Raw genomic sequence first — 16,409 nt, 5'->3', positions numbered from 1 at the left:
TCATTATCATTATTATATAATAAGATGTATCACCAGAGAAGGAAGCACAGGTTACATACTGCAGTGTAATAAGGTACAATGGATGCGGCACCTATGCACCAAGACATCACAAGCACCCAGCACCTTACTGCAGCCAGCATGCACGCCCGACGGCTGGTCGGATAGAAGAAGCCGGTAGTGGAGGGGAGAGGGTGTCTGACTCTGAGGTGACCTGAGCAGCAGGGGGCAGCTGAGGACACAGGAGAACCTGAGACTGAGTAATAAGACAGTCCCCCTGCTCCTGCTGCAGATGCTACACACGGTCCAGGATTCGCCCCTCCCCCTGCGCATAACCACGCCCCTTGCCCCCCTCCCCAAGCCAGGTACGTCACCGCCGAGTTGTCTGATTGGTCTCTCGCGGTAGAAATAGTGACTCACGCGGCCACCACCCAGCTCCTTGTTCCCCTGGATACGGCCGTGTGCAGCGCGCCTGCGCAGTGGCTACCCGAGCCGAGAGAGAAGAAGAGGAGGAGGGTCCGTGGGCAGCGCAGGTCCGGATACAGGCGGTTCTACTACGCTCTGCCTCCCCCCCTCTTCCCGGTTGTAGCAGAGACCGCTGCACGCCGCTCCGCCGGAGCCCGCCTGCCTGACGGTGACTGAGGTAATCCCGGCCAGGGTGAGTGAGCGGTGACCGGTACTTCAAGGCTGAGGGATGGAGGCACAGTGGCTGCTATGAGAAGTGTAAACATATGGTGGGAACCAAGTGTCTTCCCTGACTGCCACACGATGTGTCTAGAGGCAGCAGAGCCCCCAGTCCCCCCGGACACACACACACACACACACACACCTTCCCCCTGTACATAGGCAGCAGGGTCTCCCCCCAACCCCTTCCCCCTGTATAGAGGCAGCAGGCCCCCCTTCCCCCTGTATAAAGGCAGCAGAGCCCACCAGTCCCTTCCCCCTGTGCATAGGCAGCAGGGTCCATTCCAGGCAGCAGGGTTCCCCCCAGCCCCTTCCCCTGTATAGAGGTGGCAAAGCCCCCAGTCCCTTCTCCCTGCATATAGGCAGCAGGGTTCCCCTCCAACCCCTTCCCTCTGTATACAGGCAGCAGGGTCCCCTGTACACAGCCACAAACTGTTACAATACGTGGTAACATGGTTGCATAATGAATGGTCTGGCTATAACCCTGTGTATATCTGTCTCTCTGTACATGGTGAGGGTCTTCTGTCATTGTCCTGCTTCTGACAAGCACTCCAATCTCTGCCCATGGTAGTGTCTGACTACAGCAAGTAGGTATGTGCTTAGTGTGTACAGCAACTGCTAAACTTTGTAACCATCAAACCTCTCTGTAAACTGGGAACATCTGCTCTGCATGATCTAGCTTTGAAGCAGTTCCCGTCAGACTGTTTTGTTACACAAGTGCAGGGGTTCTAGTATCACTGTTTTGTAAAATAGTTTTCTAAAATTTTGTGTCGAATTGGGTTTTAATGTAGTTATCCCTCTCGTATGGTTTGTCCTTGTATTTGGGGTGGCTGACTTCTGTCTGGAACACTATTGTTAGACTGCAGTGGCATGAAACCAGCTCTACTAGTTGCAGGTTTGGGGCATCTGCTCTTCTGTATGAGCGGTCTGTGCATATCATCACTTTACATTCAATTGGTCTCTTGTTCTTGGTGTGAAATGAGATTTTAATGGCCTTAAGAAAAGAGAATAATCTGGTCTCTTGTTCCTGCCATGTCTGTGGGGTTTATTTGGGTCCAAGCCTGATTCTTTCTGGAAGTCTGCCTGACAGCTGGTGATCTCAGGACACATGCTGAGCTGCCGCAGCCATTTGACATTGCTGTAGAGGAAATCGCACTTGCTCTTTGCCCACACGCTAGATGTGTGTGTGTGTGTGTGTGTGTGTGTGTGTGTGTATGTCATTTTCCCCACTTGAGTAAATGAGGACTTCCTGTTTTTGTACTTCCATTCTGCATCTATTACTATGGTTCATGTCTGATGTAATCTCACAGCTGATTAGGGAGGTTCTTTCTCACCCTGATTTTGTGTAAAACTGAATGCAAAATTACGTAAATCATGTCTAATACTGAATGCCTTTTATTATACAGTGCAGACATATTCTGCATCAATTTTACTGAGAATATTTGGATATTAACATTAGTGTTGTACCACTGTATGTAGCAAATTATTATTTTTTCAACACTTTCTAAGAATAAAATATTCAGTTCTTGACTTGTGTTGGGGTGTGTTGCAGTCTCTAAGACTCCCTATGAGTTGTGAGAAGATTCAGCAGGGCCATTCCCAAAGAATACAGCCAATCTGTTTGGGGTTTCTTTTCCTTAATCCCATTCTGGCTGTGTGGGAAAAGAGTAATTATTGCTGTTCACCAATGCATCAGACCTGACTGCATTGCAGCAGTAGTTTGCAAAAAGAAGAGCGGTGCTCAGATGCATAACTCTGATCAGAATTTTTCTAACCCACTCATCTGTACTTGCAGGTAAAGGTGTAAGTGTTTTAAAACAAGGAGGTTGAATACTTATTTGTTAAAGTTGTTTTGTTAAATCCCCTTTAACGAGCTAGTCACTGTCTGCAATATTTGTGAAAGAACCAGGCTTGATTATAGAAGCAATGGCAATACCCTGCCTTGAGAACCTTCCCCAGCTGCTGAATGGGGAACATGAGTGTGCATAGGCTGGGCAGTGATGTAGAGCAGTGATGTAAATGGCTGGGAGGCATTGGCTAATATCTGAGCCCGCTTTATACACCATATGAGGCCAAGGGCTCATGTGGGCATTATACGAAGGTGGAGTAGTATATACGGCTGGAAACTTGGCGAGTTCAGGTCAGGGGTGTGCAGGCAAGGTAGGGTGTCATAGGAGTCGATTCTATTCGGCAACTTAAGAATAGCGCTGGGAATTAGCTCCCGACGCTATTCAATTCAGCTGCTAGTGAGCCGCAATTGTCGGGAATTCTTCTCTCATCCCTGGGGGATGAAAGAAGAAACCCAACAAAAGTGCTGCCTCGCGGCCGGCGCGAGGCTGATTCTGTCGGGAATCGGCATCGCCGCGGGTAGTTAAGTCGGCGAGAACGGGACATCGCTGACTTAACTGGAGCTGAATTGAATAGCGTCGGGAGCTAATTCCCGGCGCTATTCTTAAGTTGTCGAATAGAATCGACCCCATAGACCAGGTTACTCCAGAGTTTTGACTCTAAAAATGATTTGCATAATACAAAGAAGTTACTTATATTTTTCATATCCTTTTTATAATCAAAATTTGGGCGTATGACAGGAGATGCTCTGCCTGGCCTAACCGCACGTCACTGTTGTAGAGCACTCTTAAAACATTTGATTCTACAAATACAGTAGCGGTCATCGTGGTGGTTATAGGTCACTAGTTCGACATGAGTGTTTTTTTTGTTTTTTGTTTTTTTACTTTGTTGTTTTCTTAAAGTGACAGGAAACCCGAATTAATGCGCTCAGCATGCTTCGGGCAAGATGCCTCACTGCACTCTGCACAGGTTACTATACCCAATCATAGTCTATGTGGATCGTAAAGTATGAAAGTATATAAAAAAAAAAAAAATGTGAAACTAGTGTTGACCTAATGACTGTATCCCACTGTGGCTTAGAGGAGATTGTAGGTTATACTGCTGCTGCCATGTGTATATGTGGAACTGGATCTACAGATCTCGAATGTAAATCCAGCAGCTTCTAGGATCCCCCCCCCCCAAAAAAAAATTCTTTCCCCAGTTTGGGGAACTATACTAAGCAATATCTGATGCTTTTCTCCCCATAGAGTTCAATTGTATTTCTCTAACGTCCTAAGTGGATGCTGGGGACTCCGTCAGGACCATGGGGAATAGCGGCTCCGCAGGAGACAGGGCACAAAAATAAAGCTTTAGGATCAGGTGGTGTGTACTGGCTCCTCCCCCTATGACCCTCCTCCAAGCCTCAGGTTTTTGTGCCCGTCCGAGCAGGGTGCAATCTAGGTGGCTCTCCTAAAGAGCTGCTTAGAAAGTTTTTTTATTTTCAGTGAGTCCTGCTGGCAACAGGCTCACTGCATCGAGGGACTTAGGGGAGAGAATTTCAACTCACCTGCGTGCAGGATGGATTGGATTCTTAGGCTACTGGACACCATTAGCTCCAGAGGGAGTCGGAACACAGGTCTCACCCTGGGGTTTGTCCCGGAGCCGCGCCGCCGACCCCCCTTACAGATGCTGAAGATTGAAGGTCCGGAAACAGGCGGCAGAAGGCTCTTCAGTCTTCATGAAGGTAGCGCACAGCACTGCAGCTGTGCGCCATTGTTGTCACACACTTCACACCAGACGGTCACGGAGGGTGCAGGGCGCTGCTGGGGGCGCCCTGGGCAGCAATATATAATACCTTTTTATGGCAAAAGAATACATCGCATATAGCCATTGAGGCTATATGTATGTATTTAACCCATGCCAAATGTCTAAAACTCCGGGAGGAAAGCCCGCCGGAATAGGGGGCGGGGCTTATTCTCCTCAGCACACAGCGCCATTTTCCTGCTCAGCTCCGCTGTGAGGAAGGCTCCCAGGACTCTCCCCTGCACTGCACTACAGAAACAGGGTAAAACAGAGAAGGGGGGCATATTTTGGCGATATTTTTATATATTTAAGCGGCTATAAGGAACAACACTTATATAGGGTTGTTCCCATATATATTATAGCGCTTGGGTGTGTGCTGGCAAACTCTCCCTCTGTCTCCCCAAAGGGCTAGTGGGGTCCTGTCTTCGATAAGAGCATTCCCTGTGTGTCTGCTGTGTCGGTACGTGTGTGTCGACATGTATGAGGACGATGTTGGCGTGGAGGCAGAGCAATTGCCGATAATGGTGATGTCACCCCCCAGGGAGTCGACACCGGAATGGATGGCTTTGTTTATGGAATTACGTGATAATGTCAGCACATTACAAAAATCAGTTGACGACATGAGACGGCCGGCAAACCAGTTAGTACCTGCCCAGGCGTCTCAGACACCGTCAGGGGCTGTAAAGCGCCCTTTACCTCAGTCGGTCGACACAGACCCAGACACAGACACAGACACTGACACTGAATCTAGTGTCGACGGTGATGAAACAAACGTATTTTCAAGTAGGGCCACACGTTATATGATCACGGCAATGAAGGAGGCTTTGCATATCTCTGATACTACAAGTACCACAAAAAGGGGTATTATGTGGGGGGTGAAAAAACTACCTGTAGTTTTTCCTGAATCAGAGGAATTAAATGATGTATGTGATGAAGCGTGGGTTAACCCAGATAGAAAAATGCTAATTTCAAAAAAGTTATTAGCATTATACCCTTTCCTGCCAGAGGTTAGGGCGCGCTGGGAAACACCCCCTAGGGTGGATAAGGCGCTCACACGCTTATCAAAACAAGTGGCGTTACCGTCTCCTGATACGGCCGCCCTCAAGGATCCAGCAGATAGGAGGCTGGAAACTACCTTAAAAAGTATATACACACATACTGGTGTTATACTGCGACCAGCCATCGCCTCAGCCTGGATGTGCAGTGCTGGGGTCGTCTGGTTGGATTCCCTGACTGAAAATATTGATACCCTGGATAGGGACAGTATTTTATTGACTATAGAGCAATTAAAGGATGCTTTCCTTTATATGCGAGATGCGCAGAGATTGCACTCTGGCATCGAGAGTAAATGCGATGTCCATATCTGCCAGAAGGAGTTTATGGACGCGACAGTGGTCAGGTGATGCGGATTCCAAACGACATATGGAAGTATTGCCGTATAAAGGGGAGGAATTATTTGGCGTCTGTCTATCGGATCTGGTGGCTACGGCAACTGCCGGAAAATCCACTTTTTTACCTCAGACCCCCTCCCAACAGAAAAAGACACCGTCTTTTCAGCCGCAGTCCTTTCGTTCCTATAAGAACAAGCGGACAAAAGGACAGTCATATCTGCCTCGGGGCAGAGGAAGGGGTAAGAGAGGGCAGCAAGCAGCCCCTGCCCAGGAACAGAAGCCCTCCCAGGGTTCTGCAAAGCCCTCAGCATGACGCTGGGGCCTTACAAGCGGACTCGGGAACGGTGGGGGGTCGACTCAAGAATTTCAGCGCACAGTGGGCTTGCTCACAGGTGGACCCCTGGATTCTGCAGGTAGTATCTCAGGGTTACAGGTTGGAATTCGAGAAGTCTCCCCCTCGCCGGTTCCTAAAGTCTGCTTTGCCAACGTCTCCCTCAGACAGGGCGACGGTATTGGAAGCCATTCACAAGCTGTTTGCTCAGCAGGTGATAGTCAAGGTACCCCTCCTACAACAGGGAAAGGGGTATTACTCCACGCTATTTGTGGTACCGAAGCCGGACGGCTCGGTAAGACCTATTCTAAATCTCAAATCTTTGAACCTGTACATACAAAAATTCAAGTTCAAGATGGAGTCACTCAGAGCAGTGATAGCGAATCTGGAAGAAGGGGACTTTATGGTGTCCCTGGACATAAAGGACGCTTACCTGCATGTCCCAATTTGCCCTTCACATCAAGGGTACCTCAGGTTCGTGGTACAAAACTGTCATTATCAGTTTCAGACGCTGCCGTTTGGATTGTCCACGGCACCTCGGGTCTTTACCAAGGTAATGGCCGAAATGATGATCCTTTTACGAAGAAGAGGCGTATTAATTATCCCTTACTTGGACGATCTCCTGATAAGGGCAAGATCCAGAGAACAGCTGGAAGACGGAGTAGCACTAACCCAACTAGTGCTGCAACAACACGGGTGGATTCTGAATTTTCCAAAATCTCAGTTGACCCCGACGACACGTCTGCTGTTCCTGGGAATGATTCTGGACACGGTTCAGAAAAAGGTGTTTCTTCCGGAGGAGAAAGCCAGGGAGTTATCCGAACTTGTCAGGAACCTCCTAAAACCAGGGACAGTGTCTGTGCATCAATGCACAAGAGTCCTGGGAAAGATGGTGGCTTCTTACGAAGCGATTCCATTCGGCAGATTCCACGCACGAACTTTTCAGTGGGATCTGCTGGACAAATGGTCCGGATCGCATCTGCAGATGCATCAGCGGATAACCTTATCGCCACGGACAAGGGTGTCTCTTCTGTGGTGGTTGCAGAGTGCTCATCTGTTAGAGGGCCGCAGATTCGGCATACAGGACTGGGTCCTGGTGACCACGGATGCCAGTCTGAGAGGCTGGGGAGCGGTCACACAAGGAAGAAACTTCCAGGGAGTATGGTCAAGCCTGGAGATGTCTCTTCACATAAATATACTGGAGCTAAGAGCGATTTACAATGCTCTAAGTCTGGCAAAACCCCTGCTTCAGGGTCAGCCGGTGTTGATCCAGTCGGACAACATCATGGCAGTCGCCCACGTAAACAGACAGGGCGGCACAAGAAGCAGGACAGCAATGGCAGAAGCTGCAAGGATTCTTCGCTGGGCGGAAGATCATGTGATAGCACTGTCAGCAGTATTCATTCCGGGAGTGGACAACTGGGAAGCAGACTTCCTCAGCAGACACGATTTACACCCGGGAGAGTGGGGACTTCATCCAGAAGTCTTCCACATGATTGTGAACCGTTGGGAAAAACCAATGGTGGATATGATGGCGTCCCGCCTCAACAAAAAACTGGACAGGTATTGCGCCAGGTCAAGAGATCCTCAGGCAATAGCTGTGGACGCTCTGGTAACACCGTGGGTGTTCCAGTCAGTGTATGTGTTCCCTCTGCCTCTCATACCAAAAGTACTGAGAATTATACGGCAAAAGGGAGTAAGAACGATACTAGTGGCTCCGGATTGGCCAAGAAGAACTTGGTACCCGGAACTTCAAGAGATGCTCACGGAGGATCCGTGGCCTCTACCTCTGAGACGGGACCTGCTTCAGCAGGGACCGTGTCTATTCCAAGACTTACCGCGGCTGCGTTTGACGGCATGGCGGTTGAACGCTGAATTCTAAAGGAAAAAGGCATTCCGGAAGAGGTCATTCCTACACTGGTAAAGGCCAGGAAGGAGGTGACTGCACAACATTATCACCGCATTTTGGAGGAAATATGTTGCGTGGTGTGAGGCCAGGAAGGCCCCCACGGAGGAATTTCAACTGGGTCGATTCCTACACTTCCTGCAAACAGGATTGTCTATGGGCCTCAAATTGGGGTCCATTAAGGTTCAAATTTCGGCCCTGTCGATTTTCTTCCAAAAAGAATTGGCTTCAGTTCCTGAAGTCCAGACTTTTGTAAAAGGAGTACTACATATACAGCCCCCGGTTGTGCCACCGTGGGATCTTAATGTAGTCTTGGATTTTCTCAAATCCCATTGGTTTGAGCCGCTAAAATCGGTGGAGCTGAAGTATCTTACATGGAAAGTAACCATGCTACTGGCCCTGGCTTCAGCCAGGAGAGTATCAGAATTGGCGGCTTTATCATATAAGAGCCCATATTTGATTTTCCATACGGACAGGGCAGAACTGCGGACGCGTCCTCATTTTCTACCTAAGGTGGTGTCAGCGTTTCACCTGAACCAGCCTATTGTGGTGCCTGCGGCTACTAACGAGTTGGAGGATTCCAAGTTGTTGGACGTGGTCCGGGCGTTGAAAATATATATTTCAAGAACGGCGGGAGTCAGAAAGTCTGACTCATTGCTTATATTGTATGCACCCAGCAAGATGGGTGCTCCTGCTTCTAAGCAGACGATTGCTCGTTGGATTTGTAGCACAATTCAACTTGCACATTCTGTGGCAGGCTTGCCACAACCTAAATCTGTCAAGGCCCATTCCACAAGGAAAGTGGGCTCATCCTGGGCGGCTGCCCGGGGAGTCTCGGCATTACAACTCTGCCGAGCTGCTACTTGGTCAGGGGCAAACACGTTTGCAAAATTCTACAAATTTGATACCCTGGCTGAGGAGGACCTGGAGTTCTCTCATTCGGTGCTGCAGAGTCATCCGCACTCTCCCGCCCGTTTGGGAGCTTTGGTATAATCCCCATGGTCCTTACGGAGTCCCCAGCATCCACTTAGGACGTTAGAGAAAATAAGAATTTACTTACCGATAATTCTATTTCTCGTAGTCCGTAGTGGATGCTGGGCGCCCATCCCAAGTGCGGATTGTCTGCAATACTGGTACATAGTTATTGTTACAAACAAATTCGGGTTGTTATTGTTGTGAGCCGTCTGTTCAGAGGCTCCTACGTTTGTCATACTGTTAACTGGGTTCAGATCACAAGTTATACAGTGTGATTGGTGTGGCTGGTATGAGTCTTACCCGGGATTCAATATCCTTCCTTATTGTGTACGCTCGTCCGGGCACAGTATCCTAACTGAGGCTTGGAGGAGGGTCATAGGGGGAGGAGCCAGTACACACCACCTGATCCTAAAGCTTTATTTTTGTGCCCTGTCTCCTGCGGAGCCGCTATTCCCCATGGTCCTGACGGAGTCCCCAGCATCCACTACGGACTACGAGAAATAGAATTATCGGTAAGTAAATTCTTATTTTAAGGTCTAGTATCTCGTAATGGTCATTTGCTTATATTTGTCCCTGCATTTATCACTTATCATGGAAGCTAGCAGGTGTTAGTGATCGGCTGACTAGCGCCCCCACCCCCTTTCCTCAGCCTCTTACTTTCCAGTGAATAGATTGCTGTACACCTCAGTTGTGGGTAGTTCTCGGTGTATGTGAGGTAACACTGTCTGTAACGCTGCAGATATGGCTCGAGGACATCAGAAGATTCAATCGCAACAGAAAAATGCCAAGAAACAAGCAGAACAGAAGAAGAAACAAGGGCACGACCAGAAAGCTGCAGCTAAAGCCGCTCTAGTATTCACCTGCCTTGTCTGCCGGGTAAGGCTTTATTGTATAGAAGTAATGTAGGTAACTACTACTGGTCTAATGGTTCCACACCTTACTACATTCTCCACATTTTTAGTATATTGGCAATGCTAATAAGTCTTTCTTGCTGAACACGCTTATAACCACTTTCCGCGTCCGATTACTGCCATGTTTTCCAGGTGTCTTTCCAACCTGGTTAATGTAATCTGTATTACTACCATTTAGCTAGTGTCCCCTCTAGGATTTTTATGTTTTTGGGCAGGGTGCTGATCAATACGCAGGGCATATTTTAATTTTGGAGGACAAATAGATGCGATGGGTCATTCATTACAACTCTATTTATAGACACTAGTGTGTGGCACAGTATAATATCACTGAAATATTAACTACTTCCCATTCAGCAAGTCGTATGCCCTGGAGATGCTCATCTGACCAGTGTTCCTCAGTCCTCCCCACATGCAATGTCACTGGAATTCAGTGCTTCACAAAATAACTGTGCAGAACTGTGTGCAGCCCCCGGCACAGAGGGAGAGCACCTTTTGCCACCAGAGAGGAGTGCAGGTCCAAGGGAGCAGCGGTGGGGACTCTGCTGTCTAGATTGTCCCAGGAGTTGGAGCACCTCCTCACGGAAGACATCGGGACTGTCTGCTAAGTTTCTTGTGCTGTATGAAATGTGGTCTGGTTACTGGTGTGGTGGGCCTGTGGCTGCACTTGGAGTGTTAGAATAGCACTGATTATCCTATCGGCGTGGTGTTTCCTAAAAGAGCAGGGTGCACTACTGCAAAAATAGGCAGGGTGCTGCACACTGCTAATTCCGCTTGGCAAGAATACTTTACAAAAGAAGACCAATACTAATTCATCTTAGTTTAGGCAACCTAAATAAAAGTGACCATACTGGCTGATTAGGACTGTAATGGCACAGTGTATGGCTGCTTAACCAGGCGTGATAAGTCTTTCAGCATGCCCAGCTGATGCGATAATTGGTGCTCAGGTCTGATAAGGTATTTACACTCCAGACCAGAACAAATAACTTGTAGACCGCCCCCCAAATCATAGCAGCAGGTAACTTCATGTGTTCGGCCCGCTGTAGCTGCTACGGTTAGAAGCCTTAAGACTTCAGCATCGTATGATTTTCTTGTCTTGTATCCGGTATTCATCCATCTGTAAAGTGGCAACTTCTTTAGATGAAACTGCTGTTCTCCTTGTTAGCAGGGCAGGACAATCCCTACTTGCCTCCAGTGGTAGGAAAAAAGAGGTTCCTAAAATGTGGGCAGGGTCTTAAACTTAAAGTGAGCCAATAGGTTGTTTTGGACCGCCCATTATGGGTTAGTACTATAGGTTTCACTGTTAGCTGTGGGGGGACAGTGCAGTAGGTAAATGGTTAGCTCCCTCACTGTCCCCATTCAAAGTTTCCAGTTATTCAGACTTCTGTGTTGGGAAGGTAGTCAGTGGTAATTCTTCTGCGCTATTTACACAAGTGAATCATCCCTAGTAGAGTTCTTAAACTTACATTCCAGTTATTAGCTGTTGCTGCCGGAGCCAAATAGCCATTAGTTTATGCCAAACCTTGGTAGAGAGATATTATGCTGAATTATGGGGGTAGGGGAGCACTGCTATCATGTGCAAACTCCCTTGTGTATTACGGTGCTACATGATGGGCTATATGCACTCCCTATCACTGACTGTTCCAGCTATCTATTTTGACGGCTACATGTATTGTCCATTCAGAGCCACTGTAGTGGCGGCTGCGTGTTTTATCTTGTGCATGTGCACTGGAGCAGGCTGGGAGGGGAGACGCAGTGCATTAGCACTAGGCTGATGTGCTGTGGTGGGTCCAATGTTACTCATCCTTTACATCTCTATGCAGAAGGGACAATAGTTTACTGGAGCCCACTGGATGCTCCAATTTTTTTTTTAATTTTTTTTTTTTGTCCCTCCCCATGGCATACTGGCAGAACTCCACTGGTGTATCCCTATCGGACACAAGCAGTAAGCTGGGAATTTGCCAGGGCATGTATCTGAACCTGGGTTGGCAGTACTGGGTCCGCAACCATGCAGTCTATCGGAGTCATTCATGGGATTTGCAATGTGTGAAAGGTATGACCTGAGTCATGTCTATAAAAAGTTAATTGGTGACCACAGTAGTGCCTGGAGATGACCTCTCCAAGCATCTACTGCTAGACAGAAGACCTGGGTTCAGTGTGATGACCACGGAATAACTAGTGTCCATCACCCAGATGTGTATGAGGGTCGACGGTGTCTAGGTCGACATAAGTTTCATGGAGGGGGTTTGTCATTTTCTTCATAAAGTGACCGGGAACCCCAATTAGTGTACTGTGTACCCTCGCATGGGTCACCATGCTTCGGGCAAGGTTACCATTCCCAATTATAGTCCATGTGGATAATAAAGTATGAAAGTAAAAAATAAAATAAAAAAATAAATGGAAAAACGTGTTGACCCAGAGTCCGGATACCATGTGAGCGTGGCAGAAGTACAGATTCCCCAGCTAAAACCAGTATTCTGTGTCCAGGGTCCGAGTCTGAAAGGGGTAGGAATAAGAAATACATCCTTAACTCCTTCCCATATTATGGCTGGTCATTTTATAATTTTTATTTGTATTGTCCCTCTGTTAGACACAAATGCCAGATCCCAAAACCTTCAAGCAGCACTTTGAGAGCAAACATCCGAAGGTCCCACTGCCTCCAGAGCTGGTTGATGTTGAGGCATAGATCAAAAGGTAAGATCTTCATACTACCTGACGCTAGTACCTCTTCAGGGCAATGTCCTTTTTCTTTTCTTTAAAGTGACTAATCTGTGAGTTGCATTGTTAGTAGCCGGTCTACCACCATGAGGGGCTGATGTCTCAAACTGCATGAAAGGGTCTTGGGTTTCCCCTCATTAGTACAGATCTGTAATTATTGCAGAAACCCTGACATGTCTGAATAAAGCTGGTAGGAGACTGGCAACGTGTGTTTTTCCCCTTGCCTAACGCCTCCCCAGCCCCCTCCTTACCCTCCAGCATTTCTCTCCTTAGCTTGGAGTGCTGTGGTGACCTGTAATTTTGTTTTTTTTAGCCTGCACCTGTAGTGAATTGTAATGATTGTGTGGGTATTATTGCAGTTTAAGTGTAAAACTAGTCTTGGCCTTCATGTAATCATTGTTGAAGGTGTAAATGTGGAAAACGAAAATAAAACCTTGGTCGTTGGAATTCAGCAAATACCTAAATCGTGTGTTTATAGAAGGGTGGACAGTATGTATAATTCAGAAGTCTATCAAATCTAGGAGACGGCAGGATCTCTTAAGAAGCCAGGAGAGATGTGCATCCACTGACGACTTCAGTAGAAAGGACTCTCAAAAAAAAGTTAGGAACCAGCTGTAACACTTTTTTTAGGTGTGAACTTGCCTACCTGTCACCTGATATGTCCAGCCCTGTTATAGAAGCTCAGAACCTGACTTCATAGTGCAGAAGAACAAATGGCTATGTAGTGCTAAACCAGGTAACCACCATCTAACCAAAGGACTAAGTATTTTATCTTTAGCAGAGGGCAACTAAGACCAATCCAATGTTGACTATTTGTAAATGCATTCATACTAATACAGTATCGGTTTGTACAGAATCCTAACTTTTGCAGGTATTCAGTTTGCTTTTAGTCCTCCCATTATTTAGCTGAGAACTTCCAGCAGCCATCCTCTCCTAGCTGACTGTCTTTAGTGGTCCAAGCAATCAATTGATCTCCCTTAAGCTTGACACTGCAACAATCTGCAGACCTCATGAATTCCTGGTACATTGTATAGACTGTTCCCACACGCTGCATGATGACGCAATATATTTGATTAATGTAACCAATTTACATTGCATCATCTCGTCTGATGCTGGTCGTCCTGATGTATAGCCAGTGTCCGATTCCTCATACGATTTCCCTTCAATCCCCCGGGAACCCCTGGCATATGATTTTGTGCTTTTTGGACGTAAGATGTGCATACGATCGTAAGACCCATTTTATGCCCCCATATGATGGATCATCTCGCGATCCCTCGTGTGCCTCACAAAAAGCGCACAATCTGACAGGTGTGAGCAACTCGAATGACACTGATTGTATGTTCCATCATACAATGCATTTTATGGGCAATAAACAAGGTACGATGAGCATACGATTACGACGGATGTGCTGCACGTATGATGTGACATTCGACCTACGGGACCGCACATTGTAATCATACCCAAACCACTTACAATGTGCACACAATGCATCATATGACTCATCTAGGGAAGCCAATCCCGGGTATCTGGATTGAAAAATGGCTAATCCTGGGCTTTTTAACTATGTGGCTGCCCCCTCGCCCCGCACACAACTAACCATATACCGCGGGCGGGTGAGAAACTTTTCTCTCCCCCCAGAAGCAGCTGATGGGTCACGCTGCACCGGGGGCGCCAGAAGGAGGAAGCTGGGCATCGTCTGAGCATTCTGTGGATGCTCAACGCTGATCCCTCAATCCCCGGGATTGGACCTTCCAATCCCGGGATTGAATCCTGGCCGTTTTTGGCCCTAAATCCGGGGGTCCTCCCGGGATTGGCCTCCCTAGACATGTCTAAATCGTACATTCGAACGCCATATCCACCTAGTGTATGACCAGCTTGATAAACAGCACATCAGATGGGACCATGCAATTCCTCAAATGATTGTATGGTTGTGCAGCATGGTCTTGGGTTTCATGACAAATCTTGTAGTGTGTACCAAGCTTTATATTAACCACCCAGATAAAAACGAAGTACGTTCTAAAGACTTCCATGATATGAGGATTGAAGCTGTTGTGTGGGAAAGCTAATTTGTCATTTACTCTTTCTCTAGGGAAATCCTTCAGTGCACCGACTGTTCTCGGGTGGTTTATCTGAAAGGGGCTCTTGAAACCACGTTTTTATGCTGTTCCCTTCAAGAGGGTTCATACGGACCTCTAAATGTACAGTTATTTACTAATTTGTAAATCTCAAGTTGGGCAATACTCAATTTTTTACAGTTGTAATTATATTGATTTCATGTCCATAATGTGTATAATTTGTTCAATAAAAGGAATACCTTGATTTTACCGGTTTGTCAATTTTGAAGTTAAACCCTAAATTGGAGTTTCCTAGACGGATGTTTCTGCATGTAGTGGTGGGACCAAATTATCTGAAAATGCATAGGGGGGTATTCAATTGAAGTCGGAAACTGTTCCAACCTATTCAATTGGGCTGCCATTTTTCTGACGGTCGAAAAACACTGTGGATTAGCCACGGATCCAAGTGTCTTTGTCGGATTCTGCGGCCAAATCCGACAGGTTTTGGCCTCGTTTCCGACAATGTCACTCCAACTTAAAAAAAAAAAAAGTCGGATTGGCTTTGTCAAACGGCCAAATCCAGTTGGATTTGGCCGCTAATTGAAGACTGCATTGTCAGATTCTCTCCGTTGGAAAGTCTCCAAGCAGTGAATCCCCCCACCCCCCCCCCATAGCCTACATTGAGACATATAGTAATAGTAATTCCACCACACACGTGTATCCCCCCCCCCACAGTAATGTCACACATTGTCCCATCCCCCCAGTAATTCCACCACACGCTGTTACCCCAGTAATGTCACTGTGGTCCCCGCCCCCCCAGTAGTTCCACCACACTGCCCCCCCCAGTAATGTCACAGTGTGTGCCCCCCCCCACAGTAATGACACAGCAATTAAATAAAAAATAAAAAAACACTGGCCCAAACCTCCGGTTTCTTGCTCAGCATGGAGCAGGAGAATGGGTAAGCATTTTAGAATCTATTTTTTTTTTTTTTTTTTTCCAATTATGTGGCAAGAGACTAGATTCACTTCGTTCTGTCCACATTTTGATTGGCAACAACCAGTGCTGGTTTTGTCTGTTACATTTAACAGTAAATTAGAATTCATCCTGGACCGCCAATCTACAACACCCCTGCGAGTGTCCTGAGGCACCCCAGGGTGCCACAGTACACCATTTGGGAACCACTCGGGGACTTGAGCCCCCCCTCCCTGCCTGCAATTCTTATTCCATTGCTTGAACTTTATGGATTGATATTTTCATACATGTGCTTGGTCCATTGAAAATACAACGCAAAGCAGTGCAGGAATCCTGTTCATCCTGAGACGGTAGAATAAATGCCAATACAGGGAATATAGATTAAGAATAACGCTTGTGTAAAAGTAGTGATGCACATTTTCAGTCTAGTCCGTGTCTAATACTTGGCCATCATGGAACCAACGGTGCGTATCTTCCTGATTCTCTAGCAGGAGCACAGATCTAGTGTGGTAGCCAATTAACACACTTATGGTGGTATTGGTATTCCCGAGGATACCTTAAACACTGGAGAAACACTATCTTCCAAAATGAAGAAGAATCCTTCAATGACCATTGTATGGCTTTAATCTGTCTAAGTTTTGTGTGTCCCTCTATTGCAGTGGCTTAACTTTAAGCAATGGGTTTTGGCACTCGAGCTTTGCCAGTAAGGAATACTAAGGGCTAACACTATAGCTATAGATGGCATTAAATGACTTTCCAGGTTTTTGCTGGGTTGAAACGCAATGTGCATAGTAATTAGCCTGTCACCTGCAATGCTGCAGAGGACATTGCTGGGCAGGTAA

The 16,409-nt window shown here is 47.1% G+C and overlaps 1 protein-coding gene across 5 annotated transcripts; it reads left to right on the top strand.

The window, feature by feature from the left end:
• The first annotated feature begins 429 nt into the window (after positions 1-429).
• On the top strand, positions 430-14,864 carry ZNF706 (zinc finger protein 706). Of its 5 annotated transcripts, XR_010177935.1 has the most exons (5): positions 430-655; positions 9,654-9,790; positions 12,413-12,516; positions 13,171-13,276; positions 14,630-14,864. XR_010177935.1 is itself a non-coding variant. In XM_063924212.1 (4 exons), exons 2-3 carry the CDS (start codon positions 9,656-9,658, stop codon positions 12,506-12,508), a joined length of 231 nt encoding a protein of 76 aa, XP_063780282.1. In that variant the 5' UTR covers positions 430-640; positions 9,654-9,655; the 3' UTR covers positions 12,509-12,516; positions 14,630-14,864. The 5 variants fall into 5 exon arrangements, 4 of the variants coding, with proteins under 4 accessions (XP_063780282.1, XP_063780280.1, XP_063780281.1 ...); XM_063924212.1 differs by lacking the exon at positions 13,171-13,276 and having other exon boundaries at positions 430-640; XM_063924210.1 differs by lacking the exon at positions 13,171-13,276.
• Positions 14,865-16,409: the final 1,545 nt, after the last annotated feature.

Source organism: Pseudophryne corroboree, chromosome 5, assembly GCF_028390025.1.
Source record: "Pseudophryne corroboree isolate aPseCor3 chromosome 5, aPseCor3.hap2, whole genome shotgun sequence".
Taxonomy (NCBI): Eukaryota; Metazoa; Chordata; class Amphibia; order Anura; family Myobatrachidae; genus Pseudophryne; species Pseudophryne corroboree.
This window is presented reverse-complemented; position numbering and strand designations above follow the sequence as displayed.

Excerpts from the sequence above, each read along its gene's own strand:
- ZNF706 (XM_063924212.1), top strand. The coding sequence starts at position 9,656 with ATGGCTCGAGGACATCAGAAGATTCAATCGCAACAGAAAAATGCCAAG. Across the intron at positions 9,791-12,412 it reads TCACCTGCCTTGTCTGCCGG|ACACAAATGCCAGATCCCAA; the intron begins GTAAGGCTTTAT and ends TCCCTCTGTTAG.